At 42.0% G+C, this 21180-nt stretch overlaps 6 protein-coding genes across 6 annotated transcripts; 3 read left to right on the forward strand and 3 right to left on the reverse strand.

Annotated features, from left to right (window-relative positions):
* Positions 1-783, reverse strand: LOC143023476 (histone H2A). The gene has a single exon (XM_076181999.1). The coding sequence runs from the start codon at positions 657-659 to the stop codon at positions 288-290; it is 372 nt and encodes a 123-aa protein (XP_076038114.1). The 5' UTR covers positions 660-783; the 3' UTR covers positions 1-287.
* A 4-nt stretch (positions 784-787) lies between these two features.
* LOC143023477 (histone H2B) lies at positions 788-1372 on the forward strand. The gene has a single exon (XM_076182000.1). It carries the CDS (start codon positions 937-939, stop codon positions 1306-1308), a length of 372 nt encoding a protein of 123 aa, XP_076038115.1. The 5' UTR covers positions 788-936; the 3' UTR covers positions 1309-1372.
* Positions 1373-11528: 10156 nt separating this feature from the next.
* Positions 11529-11955, reverse strand: LOC143023450 (histone H4). Its single transcript, XM_076181971.1, has one exon. The coding sequence runs from the start codon at positions 11953-11955 to the stop codon at positions 11644-11646; it is 312 nt and encodes a 103-aa protein (XP_076038086.1). The 3' UTR covers positions 11529-11643.
* A 446-nt stretch (positions 11956-12401) lies between these two features.
* On the forward strand, positions 12402-13624 carry LOC143023449 (histone H3). The gene has a single exon (XM_076181970.1). It carries the CDS (start codon positions 12402-12404, stop codon positions 12810-12812), a length of 411 nt encoding a protein of 136 aa, XP_076038085.1. The 3' UTR covers positions 12813-13624.
* Positions 13625-16907: 3283 nt separating this feature from the next.
* On the reverse strand, positions 16908-17643 carry LOC143023465 (histone H2A). Its single transcript, XM_076181987.1, has one exon. The coding sequence runs from the start codon at positions 17564-17566 to the stop codon at positions 17195-17197; it is 372 nt and encodes a 123-aa protein (XP_076038102.1). The 5' UTR covers positions 17567-17643; the 3' UTR covers positions 16908-17194.
* Positions 17644-18439: 796 nt separating this feature from the next.
* LOC143023466 (histone H2B) lies at positions 18440-19081 on the forward strand. The gene has a single exon (XM_076181988.1). The coding sequence runs from the start codon at positions 18646-18648 to the stop codon at positions 19015-19017; it is 372 nt and encodes a 123-aa protein (XP_076038103.1). The 5' UTR covers positions 18440-18645; the 3' UTR covers positions 19018-19081.
* The last annotated feature ends 2099 nt before the right edge of the window (positions 19082-21180 follow it).

The following is a 21180-nucleotide window of genomic DNA, read 5'->3' on the forward strand; positions in this document are numbered from 1 at the left end:
GGAACAACGTGCGATGGTGCGAGAATGTATCTATGTTGGCAGGTATGCTTGCATCTGTACAGGCGCATGGTTACATTGATTCAAGTGAGCTAATGCATGCTACATACGAGGAAACCTAATGGCAAGACGCGATGCGATTGACAAGGAAGAAGAGGATGAAAAATAAGAAATAAAAGAATGGACAGTCAGTAAGAACCAAATTATCTCTCTTGTAAAGGACTGTGGCTCCAAGAGGAGCCGGTTATTAGAAGACACGAAGAAGAAGTTTAAAGATGTCGCTTGGGCCTTTACTTCTTCTCTGTCTTCTTGGGCAGGAGAACTGCCTGGATGTTAGGCAGGACACCACCCTGGGCAATGGTAACGCCAGAGAGGAGCTTGTTGAGTTCCTCGTCGTTGCGGATGGCAAGCTGGAGATGGCGAGGGATGATACGGGTCTTCTTGTTGTCGCGGGCAGCATTGCCGGCCAACTCGAGGACCTCGGCAGCCAAGTATTCCATGACTGCTGCCAGATAGACAGGGGCACCAGCACCAACGCGCTCGGCGTAGTTGCCCTTGCGGAGGAGTCTGTGAATCCTACCGACGGGGAACTGAAGACCAGCCCTGCTTGAGCGAGACTTTGACTTTCCCTTAACCTTTCCGCCTTTGCCACGGCCAGACATGATGAGTTGTGTTGTGAGCGAGGGTAACCGACCGTCCTACACGGTGAGCAAGTTGTTGAGGATATAAGCGTCGCTGGGGAAAAGCTTGATATATATAGGATCAGGTAGCGGCTCAGAGCGGTTGGCGGAGGGAGGCTATTGACCATTCAGAACGCAGGGATTGGGTTCTTGTTCGCCTGCGACCGCTCTTGCCAACTACTGCTGCCCACTATGTCTGATTTATAAGCAAATTTTCAACGCGTTCCGGCACTACACTGACATTTGCCATAGAAGCAACATGCCGCCCAAGACGTCCGGAAAGGCCGCCAAGAAGGCCGGTAAGGCCCAGAAGTCCATCTCCAAGGGAGACAAGAAGAAGAAGCGAAGGAGGAAGGAGTCCTACAGCATCTACATCTACAAGGTGCTGAAGCAAGTTCACCCTGACACCGGGATCTCCTCCAAAGCTATGTCGATTATGAATTCGTTCGTGAACGACATTTTCGAGCGCATTGCTGCCGAGGCTTCCCGCCTTGCCCACTACAACAAGCGCTCGACAATCACTAGCAGGGAGATTCAGACTGCTGTCAGGCTTCTACTCCCTGGTGAACTGGCCAAGCACGCCGTGTCTGAGGGCACCAAGGCCGTCACCAAGTACACCTCCTCCAAGTAAACTTTTTCTTCTTCCTTGAAGTTGTTACACTTGGTTGGGCAACCCGGCTCCTTTTGGAGCCACATGTCATTCAGAAAGAGAGAGAGATGTATCTAATACAAATGTCAATTCTATCCATTGATCCTGATATTACTACTACTATTCTTGTCTGCTGTGCTCGTGGAGTCCCATATGTACCTTTGCAGATTTGATCAAGCTGCAGTTACGTCTACCTTCTTTGTGATTCGTCTGCCATGAAAGCTGTGTTCTGTAGTATGTTTTGAAAGCAGTGTGTTCTGCGTAGAACTAGTTTGAAATGGGGCATTGCTTATACACACCTTGACAGCAGGAGATCCATTCCTTCTATTATGCATTTTCTCTCTTGTTTGAATATGAATTGACTTGTACTGTGTTTTATCTGTTCTTATCAGGGAAGGGTGAGGAGGAAATGCCCTGCACCATGAACTAACTAACCAACTGCACTCTGAACATGACATGAGGAAATAGAAAGGAAAAATCCATATATGTATAGAAGACTTGTGGAATGAGGGTTTTGGGTACAGTGGCAGAAAGTACAAGGGAAGTGGTGACAGGTACACTAATGAGGCCAATGCAAATAGGAAACGTATGACTTGACAAGGCTGTAGTATATGAAGAAGAAATAACAGAAGTGACCGTAGGTTCTAGAGAGAGTATTGTGTCACTTGGAGAAGTGTGGCATGATTGAAAGACCCACAACTGGGAAAAGGAGAGAGAATATAATGCCAAGTGGCTGTGAGATTGATGTTGAAAATGATAGCAAGTCAAGGACAAAAAAAGAAAGAATAAACAAAAAAATCTCCTACTTTATTCACAAGTGTGTTTGAGTGCGGGGACTAACCTTAACTGATGGTGTGTGCATTCTATTTTTTTTTTTTTTTTTTTTTTTTTTTTGGCGGCTGGCTGTCGTTAATAACAAGCTGTTTGTGCATTAATTTTGTCATGCTCGTTCTGCCTCCATCTTGTTTTATATATATATATATAGGGGATAGCATAGCTATCGTGGGTAAGCTGCGTTGTGTGTAGACGTATGCACTCTGTAAGAGATAAGAAAGACGAAGAGTAACTGGTGAACGATGCTGTGTGTCTCAAGGAAGGGAAATGGAATGGGTGCATGTTATTTGGCGCTAGACATTAGTTAGTTATGAGAAATATGGTCAAGTAACATTTTGTGAGGAACTTGAACGGGCACTTTTCTTTGGCATCAGAAATGCCCACGCACACACACACACACACACATAGAAATTGTTCAACAACAAATGCCGGAGAAAAGTAGTAACACATGTGTAAATGACAGGTAACACCACAGTCGGAAAAGACAAAAAAAAAAATAGGAGCCGAATACTCGAGCCTATGTACTTGGACTGCTAACTGCAATCAACCCTCTTCGGTAGTAGAAGTGGGAGGTGGATGCTATATTTAAAAAGGGGCCTGTTACAAAGGAAGAGGGACTAGGGAAGGAGTAAATGAATAACACTACCCCCCAATCTGTTGTGACGTGAAGCCGGGTCGGGGGGATACCTGTTAACCATTTTGATATTTTGAGAATGGATATTGTGTTTCTAAAATACCCGATTTGAGTAAAGCTCAGTTGATAGGACTACGTCAGGAGCTTCAGCTCACAGACTGGGAGGCCAAATTAAGCGAAAGACCTGTAGATCAGATGTGGGAAATGTTTGAAAATACGCTGACTAAGATGATTCATACTTACATTCCTTTTAATTAAGGACAGACGTCCCCCATATCAGGCTCGCCCAAAGTGGCTCGACAAAGAAAGTGAACAAAAGTATTGCTAAAAAGAGACAGGCTTATAAGAAATATAAGTGTTCGGGTGCATGCAATGACTATGAAAGTTATGTATCAATACAGAGAGATTTAAAAAAGAGAATACGAAATGAATATTGCTGATAAATCCAAAGAGAATCCCAAGGAATTGTATAGTTACTTTAGAGATAAAAAGGTTGCTAGAAATCACATTGGTACACTATTATCTGCTGACGGTCAACTTGAACATTGAAATGAAGGAATGTGTAATATTTTAAACAATTATTTTAGCTCGGTATTCGTAAACGAAGCACCTCCATAAGTGAAACCTAGGGTAAACTTACTGGCTACGGTAAGTATAACAAAAGAAAAAATTAAAAGGTGTATAGAGAAACTCAAAGTAAAAAAAAAAAACAATGGGCTGGCGGTTGGCATCCAAGAATCTTAAATGAAATGAAAAATGAGATTGTTGTTGCAATAGAAATGATTTTCAAATATTTTCCATCCTATCCGGAGAATGGAAGCTAGCTAGCTAACGTTACTCCCATATTGAAAGAAGGTGACAAAAAGAAACCAAATAACTATAGGCCTATAAGTTTGACTTGAATAGTAGGAAGAATAATGGAAACTATCATCAGAGATGCTATCGAACATCATTTAGAAAGTAACCGTTTTATAAATGATAGCCAGCATGATTTGAGACGGAAGCGTTCTTGCGTAGCTAACTTACTGGAATTGTACAACACAGTTATCTGGAATTAGTACAAAAGAAACAATATATATATAGACTTAATATATGTAGACTTTGGAAAAGCTTTTGATACCGTCCCCCACGAGAGACTACTTACTAAATTAGCTTCACACGGAATAAGTGGTATCCTATTGAGTTGGACTAGTAATTGGCTGAATGATGGAAAAGAGAGAGTTGTTTTAAATTGAAAAGGTTCTAGATGGAAAAATGTTACAAGTGGAGTTCCTCAGGGTTGTTCCGTTCTCGGGCCACTTCTATTCATCTATATACTTATAAAATTCTGATCATGTTTTTGTCATCTTGCTTGCTTGCTTGCTTGCTTGCTTGCTTGCTTGCTTGCTTGCTTGCTTGAAACCGTCACCCAGCCAATCAGAAGAAGAGATATGACGTCACGACTGAGGACCAGCCAAGCAGCAGAAGAGGTGATATGACGTCACGACTGAGGACCAGCCAAGCAGCAGCAGCAGCAGCAGAAGAGATATGTCGTCACGACTGAGGACCAGCCAATCAGAAGAGGAGATATGACGAGGCGAGTTTGTCCAAAACAATTTGTCTAAAGTACAATTTGTGTAAATCAATTTGTCTAAAGTACAATTCATCTGTAAACAATTTGTCTAAATTACAATTCATCTATAAACAATTTGTCTAAAATACAGTTTGTGTAAGGAAAAGAGACTGAGAAATTGGTAGATCTAATTTATAATGTATTAATAAAGTACACATTGGTTTTCATTCAAAATTTATTGACAATAAAACTTTATTAAGACAAAAATTAGATTTATCAACACAATTACAGCTTTATTCAAATATACCATCTACTAAAAAGAGTTCTTTTATAGTTAAAAAGAAAGGTTGTGGCCAGCCCCCCGGATGTAATCAATACTATTATTTGGATCGAAGTGTCTATGTAACTTTATTAAGACATTCTTGATTTATCAACACAATTACAGCTTTATCAAAATATACTATCTACTAAAAAGACTTCTTTCATAGTTAGAAAGAAAGGTTGTGGGCAATCCCCTGGACGTAATCAATAATATTATTTGGATCGAAAGCCTGAACAAGCCTTTTTATGCGTTTTGCAGTGCCTAGGTAACGTTTCCTTGTGGGTTCTGGCTCTACCCCACCAACATAGTGTTCAATCTGAACCTCGTTGAAACTTTGTTCTTTCTGCAAGTATTTGATAAATCTCCATATATTGGGGTGATGCGCACCTGCTTGCGTTTGAAATGTACGATGCCATCCTTGGACGGAATTGGTAGTTTTAGGTCAATCATCAAGCACCCTAGAATACATATTCCACGTATCATGTCGAAAGAGAGAGAGGTGGACGTCGACTATTCCGTCTGTTAGGCCTTGCAATCCATGTGTCTTGAAAATAATCAACGACCTCTTGTGCTTCATGCGGGAATGTGTTGTTGTCACACAATAACTCAAACGCATCTGTCACTGTGGCTATTGGCACAAATGCTAATGCTGGTAGCATCCGCATCCGTAAAGCAAAACTGGTATCTGTTTCATATTTTTGTTTTAATCCATGATTTTGAATTACTCGTAAAACACATTTGCTAAAGTGGGAGAAGCAGCCATTTTGCACTGTTTTTTTTTTTTTTTTTTTTTTTTGGGGGGGGGGGGGGGTTTCTTTCAAAAACGCTTTCATCATTGCTCTCTCGAAATCGATTGTTATCGATAATGGTGCACATAAAGGTTCAATGTTCCTTATCTGTTGTAAAAAGGTTATGTATGTTTCTTGTGTTTTGTCCTGTAATAATCCAAACACAAGGGGCAGCGAATGTTTCTCTCTTAATCCATGTAGGGTATATAGCTGGTGAAACAGGAGAGGGACAGTTTTAAATGTGCCATCGGCATACCAATGACTGCTTTGTGATAAAGATTGCAAATGACGACGTGTTGCAAATATGATTATACGCTTTTCAACTGGTCCCGAGTCATAAATCAGAAATTGATCACCTTTAAAAGCTATGGGAACTCGGGTAAGTGGGAGGGGGGGGTGTGGTGTGGTGGTGGAAATACACGGGTCAGGTAATGTAAACGATTCAGATTTGAGTAAAGAAAGAAGTGTCTAAAATTGGGAAAATCTTATTGTTTGTTGTCCATTTTTTTTTTTTTTTTTTTTTTTTTTTTCCCCAGAGAAACTGTATTTTTGACCAATTGTTTTAGACTTTTTTTTTTTTTTTTTTTTTTTTTTTCTTTTAGAGAAATTGTACGTTAGCCAAATTGTTTTAGACAAACTCGCCTGATACCATGATGCGTAGTGTTCCAAGCAACGACGACATGGCGTCACAATCTTCTGTATTTCACTTCTTATAACTAATCAAGTCAGTCACTGCCTTCGTCTACTGAATAGGGGTAAGAGCTCTAAATTGTACTCAATTTGATATTGAAACTTATTTTCTGTGATTTATACTATACGGTGATAGTGACATAGTATATCTATCATAAAGATTATGTTGATAAACGTTGCTACTCGCTACTCCCTCCCTGAACGATAATGATCATGAGTGGGAGTGGGGTGACGAGACGTGACATAACAGAAGCATAATTAAGGAGGCTCTATTTGATTTCTTGAGAACGCCTGTATCCAGTTTACTTTGCTTCGAGAGAGCACGAGGACCGCACAAAACTGGTAAGTCTTAAGCTAATAATAACCTGCTTTAAAAAGATCGTGATATGACATGTTAACAATGGGCTGAAGCTACACTTCCAGAGCAGAATGAATGCATATTTTGGTAGACAGAAAGAAAGATGCATTATGGTACAGCATAGACAATTATATGCTGGGCTGAGTAGAGGTAAACAAATTGAAAATATTAAAGTGGTTTTAAATCATTCAAATTGTACAAAGAATGTTGTAAATATAAGAGCGTTGTCTTAATAAAGATTTTATTGACCATCTTATTAAGAAGGTATCATTTAGAATTTTATTCGACCCAACGGGTCACGGGTTGTCTAGTAGTATATATAAATGATATAGACCACGGACTAAAATGTATTGTTTCCAAATTTGCTGATGATACAAAACTGTACGGGACGGGAAATGGTCACTTAAACAAATTAGACATTCAAGAAGATTTAGATAGATTACAGCAATGGTCCGAAAAGAAATAGAACACAAGTAAATGGAAGGTAATGCACATAGGTGAAAATAACAGTAAGTACGGTTACGAGTTATTTGGAAATTCGTTAACAAAAGTGAATAGTGAGAAAGGTCTCGGCGTAATTATCAGTAAGGACCTCAAATCACCCAAGCAGTGTATTTCAGGCTCTGAGATAGCAAATAAGATTGTAAGACTGATTGCGCGATATTTTGACTTCAAAAGTTCATCACCCATTAACAATCATTAGTTCGTCCACATTTGGAATATGCTTTTTCCGTATGTCATGAAAGACATTGATAGGCTGGAAGAAAGTACAAGGGCGAACCACAAAGCCGATTCCTAAAAAAGCGTCGACTTGAAACCGGTCTTTAAGATTCTAAAGGGAACTGGCAAAATTTCCACACTGAATGAGAGTCAGACAAGAAACAATGGTCTCTAACTGTCCGGAAATATATTTAATTTGGAAGTGGGTAGAAACAACTTGGACAACCGTGTAGTTAATGAATGGAATAAACTTCCCGCAGAGGCAGTGCAATGTAGTTCAGTTGGAAGTTTTAAGAACCATTTAGATGAACACCTAAGGAAGATGCTGTAATGATTATCACTTATTTTATATGTTTTGTTATCATTTGTCTGTTTGATTCTCATTTATATGTCAATATGTTTGATTCTCATTTATATGTCAATATGTTTGATTCTCATTTATATGTCAATATGTTTGATTCTCATTTATATGTGGATAGGAGGTAAGGGAACACGGGCTGAGGGAAATATTTTTATTCCTGACTAGTTTCGCCTGAAAGGCTTCTTCAGAGGAAACTAGTCAGGAATAAAAATATTTCCCTCAGCCCGTGTTCCCTTACCTCCTATCCACATTCGTCACAATGTATACACATTTCTCATTTATATGTCAATATGTTTGATTCTCAGTTATATGTCAATTTATTACAATTTACCTGTTTGTTTATTACCTAACTATACCTATGCATTTTTTTTTATTTACATTATCATATATATATTTTTAGCCATTTATTATTGATTTTTTTTTTTTTTTTTTCGCACCCGACCTAGATATGGAGCAAAAGGTCTCGTGTCGGCGTGCTCCGCCTTTGTAATCCTTTGACAAGGTAGTTTGTTGAAGAAGTTCTCAATAAGCTTTGGTAGCAGTCGTTTACAATTAGGATCCTTGCGATTTGATTTGATAGGAATGCAGGAACTACATGCAGACAAAGCAGGCTTTTTTTTTTTTTTGTTTTTTTCCAACCTTCGCTATGGCTCTTTCTGCGTTTACTTGGCGTTCAAGAAACCTGATCCTAGCTTCAGATAGCTTTGGAAACATGAAAGGGTTCTTGTCCTCGAAAATGTAAGGCCTAAGGCCTTGGCAAAGTGTTTTACTCCTCCTAGTTTAATTATGAAGTGGGTGTATTAAGACTTTGTTGGAATGTACTCGAGGCTGTGTGAGAACATTTATCATTCCTAGCTGCAGTACCACTCGTGGGTGTCCGGCCGGCCAATGAACTCTCTTGTAATGGTCATCTTTAGCTGAGTTGTCCCATAAGGAAAGGAAAGATGAATATTTTGTGTATCCTCGTCGCAAGCTAAGCAGGCATCTTGCAATGACCAGAAAGTTGGCACTTGAATTGAGCCTGCCTCATTTATTGTGTCAAGAAGTTGTTTGACATTATCCTATTTCCTCCCTTTCTTTCTTGCGTACGGAGTGTGGAAGAGGAGAGGCAAAGACGGATATTTATTTCCATTGGGTAGCAAGACTGCTTTGTGACTTGGTGTTGAGCTATCTATGAAGATTGGCCGTTTTGCAGGATCACGCTTGAGTCCAAGCGCAGTAAAGAAAGGAATGAGACATTTACAGTATGGCAGATCATTACTAATAATCTAGTACATTTTAGAATATGGATGCCATTTCCGTAAGACAGGAAGGTGTTATTGGCGGGTGTGTTGATGCCATACCGTACTGCCCGCAAATGTTGCACAAGAAATGGCTGATGTGGTGACAGAGCAATATCCGCGGTGTCTGTCTGTCAGTTACCGAGTACCCAACCCGGTTCTATAATTATATTTTTCATTTCATAAAGAATAAAGGTGAGTACTTGGTTGAAGGCGCTCTATTAGGTACAGTTGCATACAATGAAATGGAAACCTGACTCGCGAGGCATGGGCATAACATGAGCAAGTACCCAATGTAACAATGGTATCCAAGTCGGTTGCGAATGGAAATGAAGATGTCATTGTAGATATGGGGCAATTTGAAAAGAGAAAGGTTAAGGGGTGCTATGAGTAGGAAGTCAACATTTGGCCTCATCATTTTGATCTATTTGTCTTTAGACACAATGTGGTCGCCTTTGTAGTTGAGCGTAAGATGCAGCAATGGGTATTTTCTATTATTTTGATGATGGAATGCTAGATAGGTAGGTAGTATTGAAGTGGACTAGCGCACAAGTATCAGCAGGTACATACAAGTACTGTATTTGAAAGGCTCTCCGTTAAGATTGTAATGGTGCTACTACTACCACCTTTTTACTTCTTCTTTAGCAAAGTCCATGCTCATGAAAGTGTGTACTTGCACCACCACACATTGGACGATTGATTGTGCAATCGTGGAAATGCGAGCGGTGAATTAAGTACACAGCATAATGACTAGCAGGCCAACAACTGAATCAGAGGGAGAGGGTGGGAGGGAGAAGGATGTCGTACTAGAGGTGTAGGCACTTTGCCTTGGCCCTCGTTGTGGTAGTTGGCCATGAAATATGCACGTAACTGAACTGGACTAGCAGCTAGCTTGATAAATTCTGGTCATTGAAACGCGCTCCATCAAAATTGTGATACTACTACTAGCACCACTTTCTTCTCTCTCTCTCTCTCTCTCCTTTCTTAACGTTCGTGGAAATGTGTTTTTGCACACAATTGGTGATTGATTGGGTTGTACAGTTATGGGATTGTGTTTTGTAGTTGGCCATGAAATATGCACGTAACTGAACCGGACTAGCAGCTAGCTAGCTAAATACTGGTCATTGAAAGTATGCATATATGTATGTGCATGTATATATGTGTTTGCGTGCAAGCGCGTACACATGTATGTGTATACTCGTATGTACGCCTGCATCAAAATTGTGATACTACTACTACCACTTTCTTAACGTTCATGGAAATGTGTTCTTGCACCTCCGCCACTATACAATTGGCGATTGATTGGATTGTACAGTTGTGAGCCATGAAATATGCGCGTAACTGAACTGGGCTAGCAAAATACTGGTCATTGAAACGCGCTCCATCAAAATTGTGATACTACCACCACTTTCTTCTCTCTCTCTCCTTTCTTGACGCTCGTGGAAATGTGTTCTTTCGCCACCACTACACAGTTGATGATCGATTGGATTGCACAGGTATGGGATTGTGGGCGGTAGTTGGCCATGAAATATGCACGTAACTGAACTGGGCTAGCAGCTAGCTAAATACTGGTCATTGAAACGCGCTCCATCAAATTTGTGATACTACCACCACTTTCTTCTCTCTCTCCTTTCTTGACGCTCGTGGAAATGTGTTCTTTCACCACCACTACACAATTGGCGATCGATTGGATTGCACAGGTATGGGATTGTGAGCGGTAGTTGGCCATGAAAAGAAATATGCACGTAACTGAACTGGGCTAGCAGCTAGCTAAATACTGGTCATTGAAACGCGCTCCATCAAAATTGTGATACTACTACCACTTTCTTCTCCCTTCTTAATTAACGCTCGTGGAAATGTGTTCTTGCACCACCACCACTACTACACAATTAGCGATTGATTGGATGGTACAGCGGTAGTTGGCCATGAAATATGCACGTAACTGAACTAGCAGCTAAATAGTGGTCATTGAAACGCGCTCCACCAACCCCCTTTTTTCTTCCTTAACGAAATCCATGTTCGTGGAAGTGTGTTCTTGCACCACCACTACACAATTTGCGATTGGTTGGATTGGATTGTACAGTTATGGAATTGTGAGCCGTGAATTAAGAAGACAGCGTAATGACCAAGAGCCTAACTAACTAAATCGGAGGGAGAGGAGCACGTACTCTATAGAGGCGTAGGCACTTTGCCCTCGTTGTGATAGTTGGCCATGGAATATGCACGTAACTGAACTGGACTAGCGCACAACTGTCAGCAGAGAAATACTAGTCATTGAAACGCGCTCCATCCAAATTGTACTACTACTGCTACCACTCTCTCCTTTATTCATTCAGGTTGGTGGAAATGTTGTGTTGTTGCACCACCGCCACTACACAATTGGTGATTGATTGGCTTGTACAGTTGTGGGATTGTTTGTGAGCGGTGAACTAAGAAGACAGCGCAAGGAGTAAGATGGTAACTTAACTAAATGGGAGGGAGAAGGAGCTCGTTACTAGAGGCGTAGGATCTTTTTTCTTTCCTTCGCTCTGGTTGTGATGGTCCATGAAATATGCACGTAACTGAAATGGTTGGTTCATTGTGAACCATGAACTGCATAGTAGTAAATGTGAGGCAATTATATCGTCTATCTATCTCTTTTGTAAAGTTATGTGGCTCCTAAAGGAGCCGTTCGTTGGTGGGAGATAATAAGAGGAGGCCGAGGACGAGGAGAAGAGAAGCACGCGCGTGCACGCGTTTCCCCATGTCTGCCTGCCTGCCTGCCTGCCTGGGCTTAATTTAACCTCCGAAACCGTAGAGGGTTCTGCCCTGGCGTTTGAGGGCGTAGACGACATCCATAGCAGTGACCGTCTTCCTCTTGGCGTGTTCCGTGTAGGTGACAGCGTCGCGGATAACGTTCTCGAGGAAGACCTTGAGAACTCCACGTGTCTCTTCGTAGATGAGTCCAGAGATACGCTTGACTCCTCCACGTCGTGCCAGACGGCGGATGGCAGGCTTGGTGATACCCTGGATGTTATCACGGAGAACCTTGCGGTGGCGCTTGGCGCCTCCCTTTCCAAGTCCCTTTCCTCCTTTGCCACGACCGGTCATGATGAAGCTTGTGTTGAATCTGGCCAGAAGGCACGAGGCGCTCGCGTCTCTACGGCTCGGTCACTCGGCGTTTTCTCTCGTTGCCGTCGGGCGGCGGGTCCCGTGCGTACCCGAAAGTAGCCATCGCATGGGTCGAGACCTCGTGGGCGCCTTGAGTCGTGCCATGACCGGCATGTGACACCTACATGACATGGCCAACGGTGCTGACCAAGGGGTCCACTGGTAATGGCTGGTGTAAGTGGTCGACTTGTAGGTGATTTTGTCCACTTTAAGGTAAAGGCAGCACTCGGGACGTGAACATTTTAGCGGCTCAGACGTCTCTACGGCCCTCGCGCCTCTCAGCCAATGAGAGCGCCTGCTACGAGACGACCGAGGTGTGGTGGCGGGCAGAGTTGGGCTAGTGCCGACATTACTTACTGTACTGCAGCACCAAAGCAAAGCAAGCCATGGCGCGCACGAAGCAGACCGCTCGCAAGTCGACAGGAGGCAAGGCCCCTCGCAAGCAGCTAGCCACCAAGGCCGCCCGCAAGTCGGCTCCTGCCACAGGAGGCGTCAAGAAGCCCCATCGTTACCGCCCTGGTACCGTGGCTCTCCGTGAGATCCGTCGCTACCAGAAGAGCACCGAGCTCCTGATCAGGAAGCTGCCCTTCCAGCGCCTGGTGCGTGAAATTGCCCAGGACTTCAAGACAGACCTGCGCTTCCAGTCCTCTGCCGTGATGGCTCTGCAGGAAGCCTCAGAGGCTTACCTGGTCGGTCTGTTCGAGGACACCAACCTGTGCGCTATCCATGCTAAGCGTGTTACCATCATGCCCAAGGACATCCAGCTGGCTCGCAGGATCCGTGGCGAGCGTGCTTAGATCATGAGCACGTACGCAGCGGGGGTCGTCGGCAGCAGCAGAAGAGCACAGGGAAAGGAAAGGAAAGGAAAGGGAAAGAGAGGAAGGCAGGCAGGCAGGCAACACGCCACACACCCTCCCTCCACCCAACCCAATCCAAACCACCCTTACCTGCCTTCATTCTCATGCCGACCGACCAACTAACTCACTAGGCCCTCTTTAGGGCCAAATTTTGATTACAAAAGAGAGCACGGTGATTCTTATTAGGGATGCGCCGGCCTTGCCTAAAAATAAGTTCTAGACTAGTTACGATTTTTTTTTTTTTTTTTTTTTTTTTTTTTTTTTTGTGTGGTGTGGTGGGGGGGGTGTTTTTTTTTTTTTTTTTTTTTTTTTTTTTGTGTGTGTGTGTGTCTGAGTTCCCTACACTAGTTAAGACTTTCTCTCTCACTCTATATGTCAATTACCTAGGATATGCCTTGAACGAACTAGTTAAAGCGTTTTTGTTGATATGCATGTACGTACACACATATATCCATGATTCGTAAGGAGAGCTCGCTGATTCTTATTAGGGAAGAAACGACCTTGCTTAGGATATATCTTAGACTAGTTATTTTTACCCTGAGTTACCTAGACTAGTTAAGACTTTCTCTCTGAACTGCATAGGATATATGTTAGGCTAGTTAACACTTTTGTCTGTTTGTATCTCTCCCTCTGCGGCGAAATCCTTGTACGAGTGATATCGTGTGGCACTCGTTGATGTAGATAGATAAACATGTGTAGCTATGGATAGATTTTATGTGTATATAAGCATGCATAGTAAAATATACACCCAAGGTATGGACGTACACATGTATGTGTATACTCGTATGGACGTACACATGTATACTCGTATGCACGTACACATGTATGTGTATGCACGTACACATGTATGTGTATACTCGTATGCACGTACACATGCATGTGTATACTCGTATGCACGTACACATGTATGTGTATACTCGTATGCACGTACACATGTATGTGTATGCACGTACACATGTATGTGTATGCACGTACACATGTATGTGTATGCACGTACACATGCATGTGTATACTCGTATGCACGTACACATGTATGTGTATGCACGTACACATGTATGTGTATGCACGTACACATGTATGTGTATGCACGTGCACATGTATGTGTATGCACGTGCACATGTATGTGTATGCACGTGCACATGTATGTGTATGCACGTGCACATGTATGTGTATGCACGTACACATGTATGTGTATACTCGTATGCACATACACGTGTATGTGCGGACACATGTTGATGTAGATAGATATACATGTGTAGTTGTAGATATGTTTAATGCGTGCATGTGTAGCTGTAGATAGAGTTAATGCGTATATAAGCGTGCATAGTAAAATATACACCCAATTTATGTGAGTATGCATATATCTATGTGTATGTACACATGTATGTACCTGAGCGTACACGTGGGTAATATATATGTCTGTGTGTGTGTATTCATATAGATATGTGTGTGTTTCCACATATCCATTGTTGTTGGCAACACGCCAGAACTGCTGTAGTCCCCCCTAAGTAAAATTCTTTCATTGTGCATAATATTGTTAATCTGCATTAATATATATATACCAATTCCCATCATTAACGTATATTGTAAACATTACATCTGATACGAGCATCACTATTATATTACTAAATGGATTTGTATATAGTTATATTTGGATACGCTTTACAGAGCGTGGTGTGGTGGCGGGCAGTTTATTTTTTTTTTTTTTTTACTCGTATGCACGTACACATGTATGTACGCACGCATGTACGTACACATGTATGTGCGTACGCATTACGTACACATGTATGTGCGCACGCATGTACGTACACATGTATGTGCGCACGCAGGTACGTACACATGTATGTGCGCATTCATGTTGATGTAGATAGATATACATGTGTAGCTGTAGATAGATATAAGGGGGCCCCGGACACCCATACTCTTGTGCGGTACGACCGAATCAGTTTTTCAGACAAACAAAATTTATTACTCATTTCCTTTTCTGATTACCTATAAATACATGTAGTATCACTTCCTTGCACTTAAAAATACCATATTATCTAATAGTCAATGGGCAAAATGTTCAGTAACTTCAAAAACTAATATCGTGGAAAAGGTCTTACCAATTTTTTTTTTGCTTAAGGTCCATTTGAAGAGTGGCCCTATCTTAACTTTTTTTTTTTTTTTTTTTTTTTTAGATTTTTTATTTATTTACCTCGTACGAGAATAGCAATGATTTTTTTTTTTTTTTTTTTGTACATATTGTTAAAAAGATTAAATTTCTGAGGAAAAATAATAGCTAGAAAAATACTGCCAAAGAAATTGCTTTATTTTGACTTCCAGATATTTACGTCTTACAATTCTCTACAAATGAAAAAAAAAAAAAAAGTGAAAATTTGTATATAAAAGAGCGACTTATAATTTGATGAATGGAAAGAAAACAAACTTTTCAGTAGCGCCCTTTAAATGCCGCACGGACATTTAAAGACATTAAATTATATTTTCCTTTATTTTATTCTATTACCAAGTTAAAGTTACTATTTCTCTTCACCCCTCCCACAGTTATTGTTGGTAGAATAATGAATATTGGTTATTGCTAGAATAAATGAAAGATTTATTTGACGTGCAGGAGTGAGATGCTTGCCAGGTGTCGCCAATAATTAATTTATTCTATTTTATATATAAGAACAGAAACGGAATTGAGATGTAATTTTTGGTCGAAGTGCTACCACTATTATAGAGAATCTTTTGAAATGCTTATCTGTTGGAAGAATAAATATATATATATATATATATACATATATATATATATATATATACATATATATACAGTATATACGATCGCGTGCATGAATAGCATGAGAAAATGATATTCTCCTGTTTACGCACTTCGACTGTTACTAAAGTCTCTCCTTTTAGCATCGTCCTGTGGGTTTAGTCAAATTGCCAGATACCTCCATATCAAGCTGCCAGATACCTCCATATCAAGCTGCCAGATACCTCCATACACAAGCTGCCAGATATCTCCATAGATATGAATTGCAGTAAAAAAAAAATGGCTATCGAAATTTTGACTCATTTCAAATGTTTTTCATGCAATGGGGTTGCCAGAGGTCTCCAAAAGTTTATCTATTTTATTTTATATATAAGAAAAGAAAGGGAACTGAGCTCTAATATTTTGTTTGAGTGTTACCACCATCATGGAGAACCTTTTGAAATGTTTACCTAAAATTCGTTCATTTTCCAGAATTTTTTTGTCGATTTTTCGCGGCCGGGGCTCCCTTAATGCGTATATAAGCGTGCATAGTAAAATATACACCCAATTTATGTGAGTATGCATATATCTATGTGTATGTACACATGTATGTACCTAAGCGTACACGCGCGCGTGTGTGTGTGTGTATCCACGTATGCATTGTTGTTCGCAACACGCCAGAACTGCTGTAGTCCCCCCTAAGTGAAATTCTTTGATTGTGCATAATATTGTTAATCTGCATTAATATATATATACCAATTCCCACCATTAACGTATATTGTAAACATTACATCTGATACGAGCATCACTATTATATTACTAAATGGATTTGTATATAGTTATATTTGCATACGCTTTACAGAGCATTTGTATATTGGTCGAGTATTATTGATGTGATGGCTGACGGCCGATTTAAAAAATGAGTCCTAAAACAGTATGGAAGTTTAAATGATTCCTTCCTACAATTGGGACGATAATCTATTATCATGATGTGGAAACGAACCGCATCAGACGTACACACGTAAGAATGTGTGTGTGTGTGTGTGTGTGTGTGTGTGTGTGTGTGTGTGTGTGTGTGCGTGCGTGCGTGTGCGTGTGTGTGTGTGTGTATGCATGCGTGTGTGTATGCATGCGTGCGTGTGTGTGTGCGTGCGTGCGGGTGTGTGTGTGTGTGTGCGTGTGTGTGTGTGTGTGCGGGCGGGTGTGTGTGTGTGTGTGTGTGTGTGTGTGTGTGTGTGTGTGTGTGTGTGTGTGTGTGTGTGTGTGTGTGTGTGTGATGATGCATACGTGTTTGTACAGGAACAACGTGCGATGGTGCGAGAATGTATCTATGTTGGCAGGTATGCTTGCATCTGTACAGGCGCATGGTTACATTGATTCAAGTGAGCTAATGCATGCTACATACGAGGAAACCTAATGGCAAGACGCGATGCGATTGACAAGGAAGAAGAGGATGAAAAATAAGAAATAAAAGAATGGACAGTCAGTAAGAACCAAATTATCTCTCTTGTAAAGGACTGTGGCTCCAAGAGGAGCCGGTTATTAGAAGACACGAAGAAGAAGTTTAAAGATGTCGCTTGGGCCTTTACTTCTTCTCTGTCTTCTTGGGCAGGAGAACTGCCTGGATGTTAGGCAGGACACCACCCTGGGCAATGGTAACGCCAGAGAGGAGCTTGTTGAGTTCCTCGTCGTTGCGGATGGCAAGCTGGAGATGGCGAGGGATGATACGGGTCTTCTTGTTGTCGCGGGCAGCATTGCCGGCCAACTCGAGGACCTCGGCAGCCAAGTATTCCATGACTGCTGCCAGATAGACAGGGGCACCAGCACCAACGCGCTCGGCGTAGTTGCCCTTGCGGAGGAGTCTGTGAATCCTACCGACGGGGAACTGAAGACCAGCCCTGCTTGAGCGAGACTTTGACTTTCCCTTAACCTTTCCGCCTTTGCCACGGCCAGACATGATGAGTTGTGTTGTGAGCGAGGGTAACCGACCGTCCTACACGGTGAGCAAGTTGTTGAGGATATAAGCGTCGCTGGGGATTTTTAGATTTATTGATTTACAAGAAATACATCTTGTTTGGGTCTCTACCCATATTCCTAGAAGGCATACAAGTATGCCTTTTACAATAAGTTACATGTACATTTGTTAAAAATATGTCAATATATGTTGCGCTGTACGGTCTCCACGATCTAGCCGACGTGGTTAGTGTCCTATGAGTCCGTCGCGTCCCATCCGGTCCAGCCGACGTGGTTCCTGCACCCGTCGCGTCCCATCCGGTCCATCGCGTCCCATCCGGTCCAGTCTAAGGCATCATGCGCAGTTACCTAGGTGAAGAGAAGAAAGCATTAGTCCTTGGCTTAAATTAAAATGTGTCATAAGTCAAAAAAGTCAAAAATCAGCAAGAGAGTACAGTCGAACAGAACCCATCCGTATCATCTGGGGGGCGGCACTTGAAGGAGGCGTCCCAGCCGATACGAGTTAAGGGACACCGTCAGTCGACGGATGAGTCCCCCAGCCGAGGTCCTGGGGCCCGCACGTAGAAATCTGGTCGCCGGGCAAAGGGCCACATAATGATCTAGCCCGTTTGCGCCGGCCTCTCCACAGTGGATGCAGGCCTCCGGCTGTCCCGTCACCTCCGAGAAGCATCGATACCCGAGACGGAGTCGATGAAGGGTGACTTCCTCTATCCTGGAGAGACGGACTCCAGGGGTCAGTCGCTCATACGCTGTGGCAACTTGATACCAGCGTGCTGACGGCCTCTGGGCTGTTAGGTTCCTATGGCTTTGTAGTTCCCTCTTGGCCATCGCTCTCGTTGCAATGGCCAAGATCTCAGCTGGGGAAAAAGCTTGATATATATAGGATCAGGTAGCGGCTCAGAGCGGTTGGCGGAGGGAGGCTATTGACCATTCAGAACGCAGGGATTGGGTTCTTGTTCGCCTGCGACCGCTCTTGCCAACTACTGCTGCCCACTATGTCTGATTTATAAGCAAATTTTCAACGCGTTCCGGCACTACACTGACATTTGCCATAGAAGCAACATGCCGCCCAAGACGTCCGGAAAGGCCGCCAAGAAGGCCGGTAAGGCCCAGAAGTCCATCTCCAAGGGAGACAAGAAGAAGAAGCGAAGGAGGAAGGAGTCCTACAGCATCTACATCTACAAGGTGCTGAAGCAAGTTCACCCTGACACCGGGATCTCCTCCAAAGCTATGTCGATTATGAATTCGTTCGTGAACGACATTTTCGAGCGCATTGCTGCCGAGGCTTCCCGCCTTGCCCACTACAACAAGCGCTCGACAATCACTAGCAGGGAGATTCAGACTGCTGTCAGGCTTCTACTCCCTGGTGAACTGGCCAAGCACGCCGTGTCTGAGGGCACCAAGGCCGTCACCAAGTACACCTCCTCCAAGTAAACTTTTTCTTCTTCCTTGAAGTTGTTACACTTGGTTGGGCAACCCGGCTCCTTTTGGAGCCACATGTCATTCAGAAAGAGAGAGAGATGTATCTAATACAAATGTCAATTCTATCCATTGATCCTGATATTACTACTACTATTCTTGTCTGCTGTGCTCGTGGAGTCCCATATGTACCTTTGCAGATTTGATCAAGCTGCAGTTACGTCTACCTTCTTTGTGATTCGTCTGCCATGAAAGCTGTGTTCTGTAGTATGTTTTGAAAGCAGTGTGTTCTGCGTAGAACTAGTTTGAAATGGGGCATTGCTTATACACACCTTGACAGCAGGAGATCCATTCCTTCTATTATGCATTTTCTCTCTTGTTTGAATATGAATTGACTTGTACTGTGTTTTATCTGTTCTTATCAGGGAAGGGTGAGGAGGAAATGCCCTGCACCATGAACTAACTAACCAACTGCACTCTGAACATGACATGAGGAAATAGAAAGGAAAAATCCATATATGTATAGAAGACTTGTGGAATGAGGGTTTTGGGTACAGTGGCAGAAAGTACAAGGGAAGTGGTGACAGGTACACTAATGAGGCCAATGCAAATAGGAAACGTATGACTTGACAAGGCTGTAGTATATGAAGAAGAAATAACAGAAGTGACCGTAGGTTCTAGAGAGAGTATTGTGTCACTTGGAGAAGTGTGGCATGATTGAAAGACCCACAACTGGGAAAAGGAGAGAGAATATAATGCCAAGTGGCTGTGAGATTGATGTTGAAAATGATAGCAAGTCAAGGACAAAAAAAGAAAGAATTAAATCTCCTACTTTATTCACAAGTGTGTTTGAGTGCGGGGACTAACCTTAACTGATGGTGTGTGCATTCTATTTTTTTTTTTTTTTTTTTTTTTTTTTGGCGGCTGGCTGTCGTTAATAACAAGCTGTTTGTGCATTAATTTTGTCATGCTCGTTCTGCCTCCATCTTGTTTTATATATATATATATAGGGGATAGCATAGCTATCGTGGGTAAGCTGCGTTGTGTGTAGACGTATGCACTCTGTAAGAGATAAGAAAGACGAAGAGTAACTGGTGAACGATGCTGTGTGTCTCAAGGAAGGGAAATGGAATGGGTGCATGTTATTTGGCGCTAGACATTAGTTAGTTATGAGAAATATGGTCAAGTAACATTTTGTGAGGAACTTGAACGGGCACTTTTCTTTGGCATCAGAAATGCCCACGCACACACACACACACACACACATAGAAATTGTTCAACAACAAATGCCGGAGAAAAGTAGTAACACATGTGTAAATGACAGGTAACACCACAGTCGGAAAAGACAAAAAAAAAATAGGAGCCGAATACTCGAGCCTATGTACTTGGACTGCTAACTGCAATCAACCCTCTTCGGTAGTAGAAGTGGGAGGTGGATGCTATATTTAAAAAGGGGCCTGTTACAAAGGAAGAGGGACTAGGGAAGGAGTAAATGAATAACACTACCCCCCAATCTGTTGTGACGTGAAGCCGGGTCGGGGGGATACCTGTTAACCATTTTGATATTTTGAGAATGGATATTGTGTTTCTAAAATACCCGATTTGAGTAAAGCTCAGTTGATAGGACTACGTCAGGAGCTTCAGCTCACAGACTGGGAGGCCAAATTAAGCGAAAGACCTGTAGATCAGATGTGGGAAATGTTTGAAAATACGCTGACTAAGATGATTCATACTTACATTCCTTTTAATTAAGGACAGACGTCCCCCATATCAGGCTCGCCCAAAGTGGCTCGACAAAGAAAGTGAACAAAAGTATTGCTAAAAAGAGACAGGCTTATAAGAAATATAAGTGTTCGGGTGCATGCAATGACTATGAAAGTTATGTATCAATACAGAGAGATTTAAAAAAGAGAATACGAAATGAATATTGCTGATAAATCCAAAGAGAATCCCAAGGAATTGTATAGTTACTTTAGAGATAAAAAGGTTGCTAGAAATCACATTGGTACACTATTATCTGCTGACGGTCAACTTGAACATTGAAATGAAGGAATGTGTAATATTTTAAACAATTATTTTAGCTCGGTATTCGTAAACGAAGCACCTCCATAAGTGAAACCTAGGGTAAACTTACTGGCTACGGTAAGTATAACAAAAGAAAAAATTAAAAGGTGTATA

Source organism: Oratosquilla oratoria, unplaced genomic scaffold, assembly GCF_046742065.1.
Source record: "Oratosquilla oratoria isolate Oo_2021 unplaced genomic scaffold, ASM4674206v1 SCAFFOLD47, whole genome shotgun sequence".
NCBI classification, from domain to species: Eukaryota; Metazoa; Arthropoda; class Malacostraca; order Stomatopoda; family Squillidae; genus Oratosquilla; species Oratosquilla oratoria.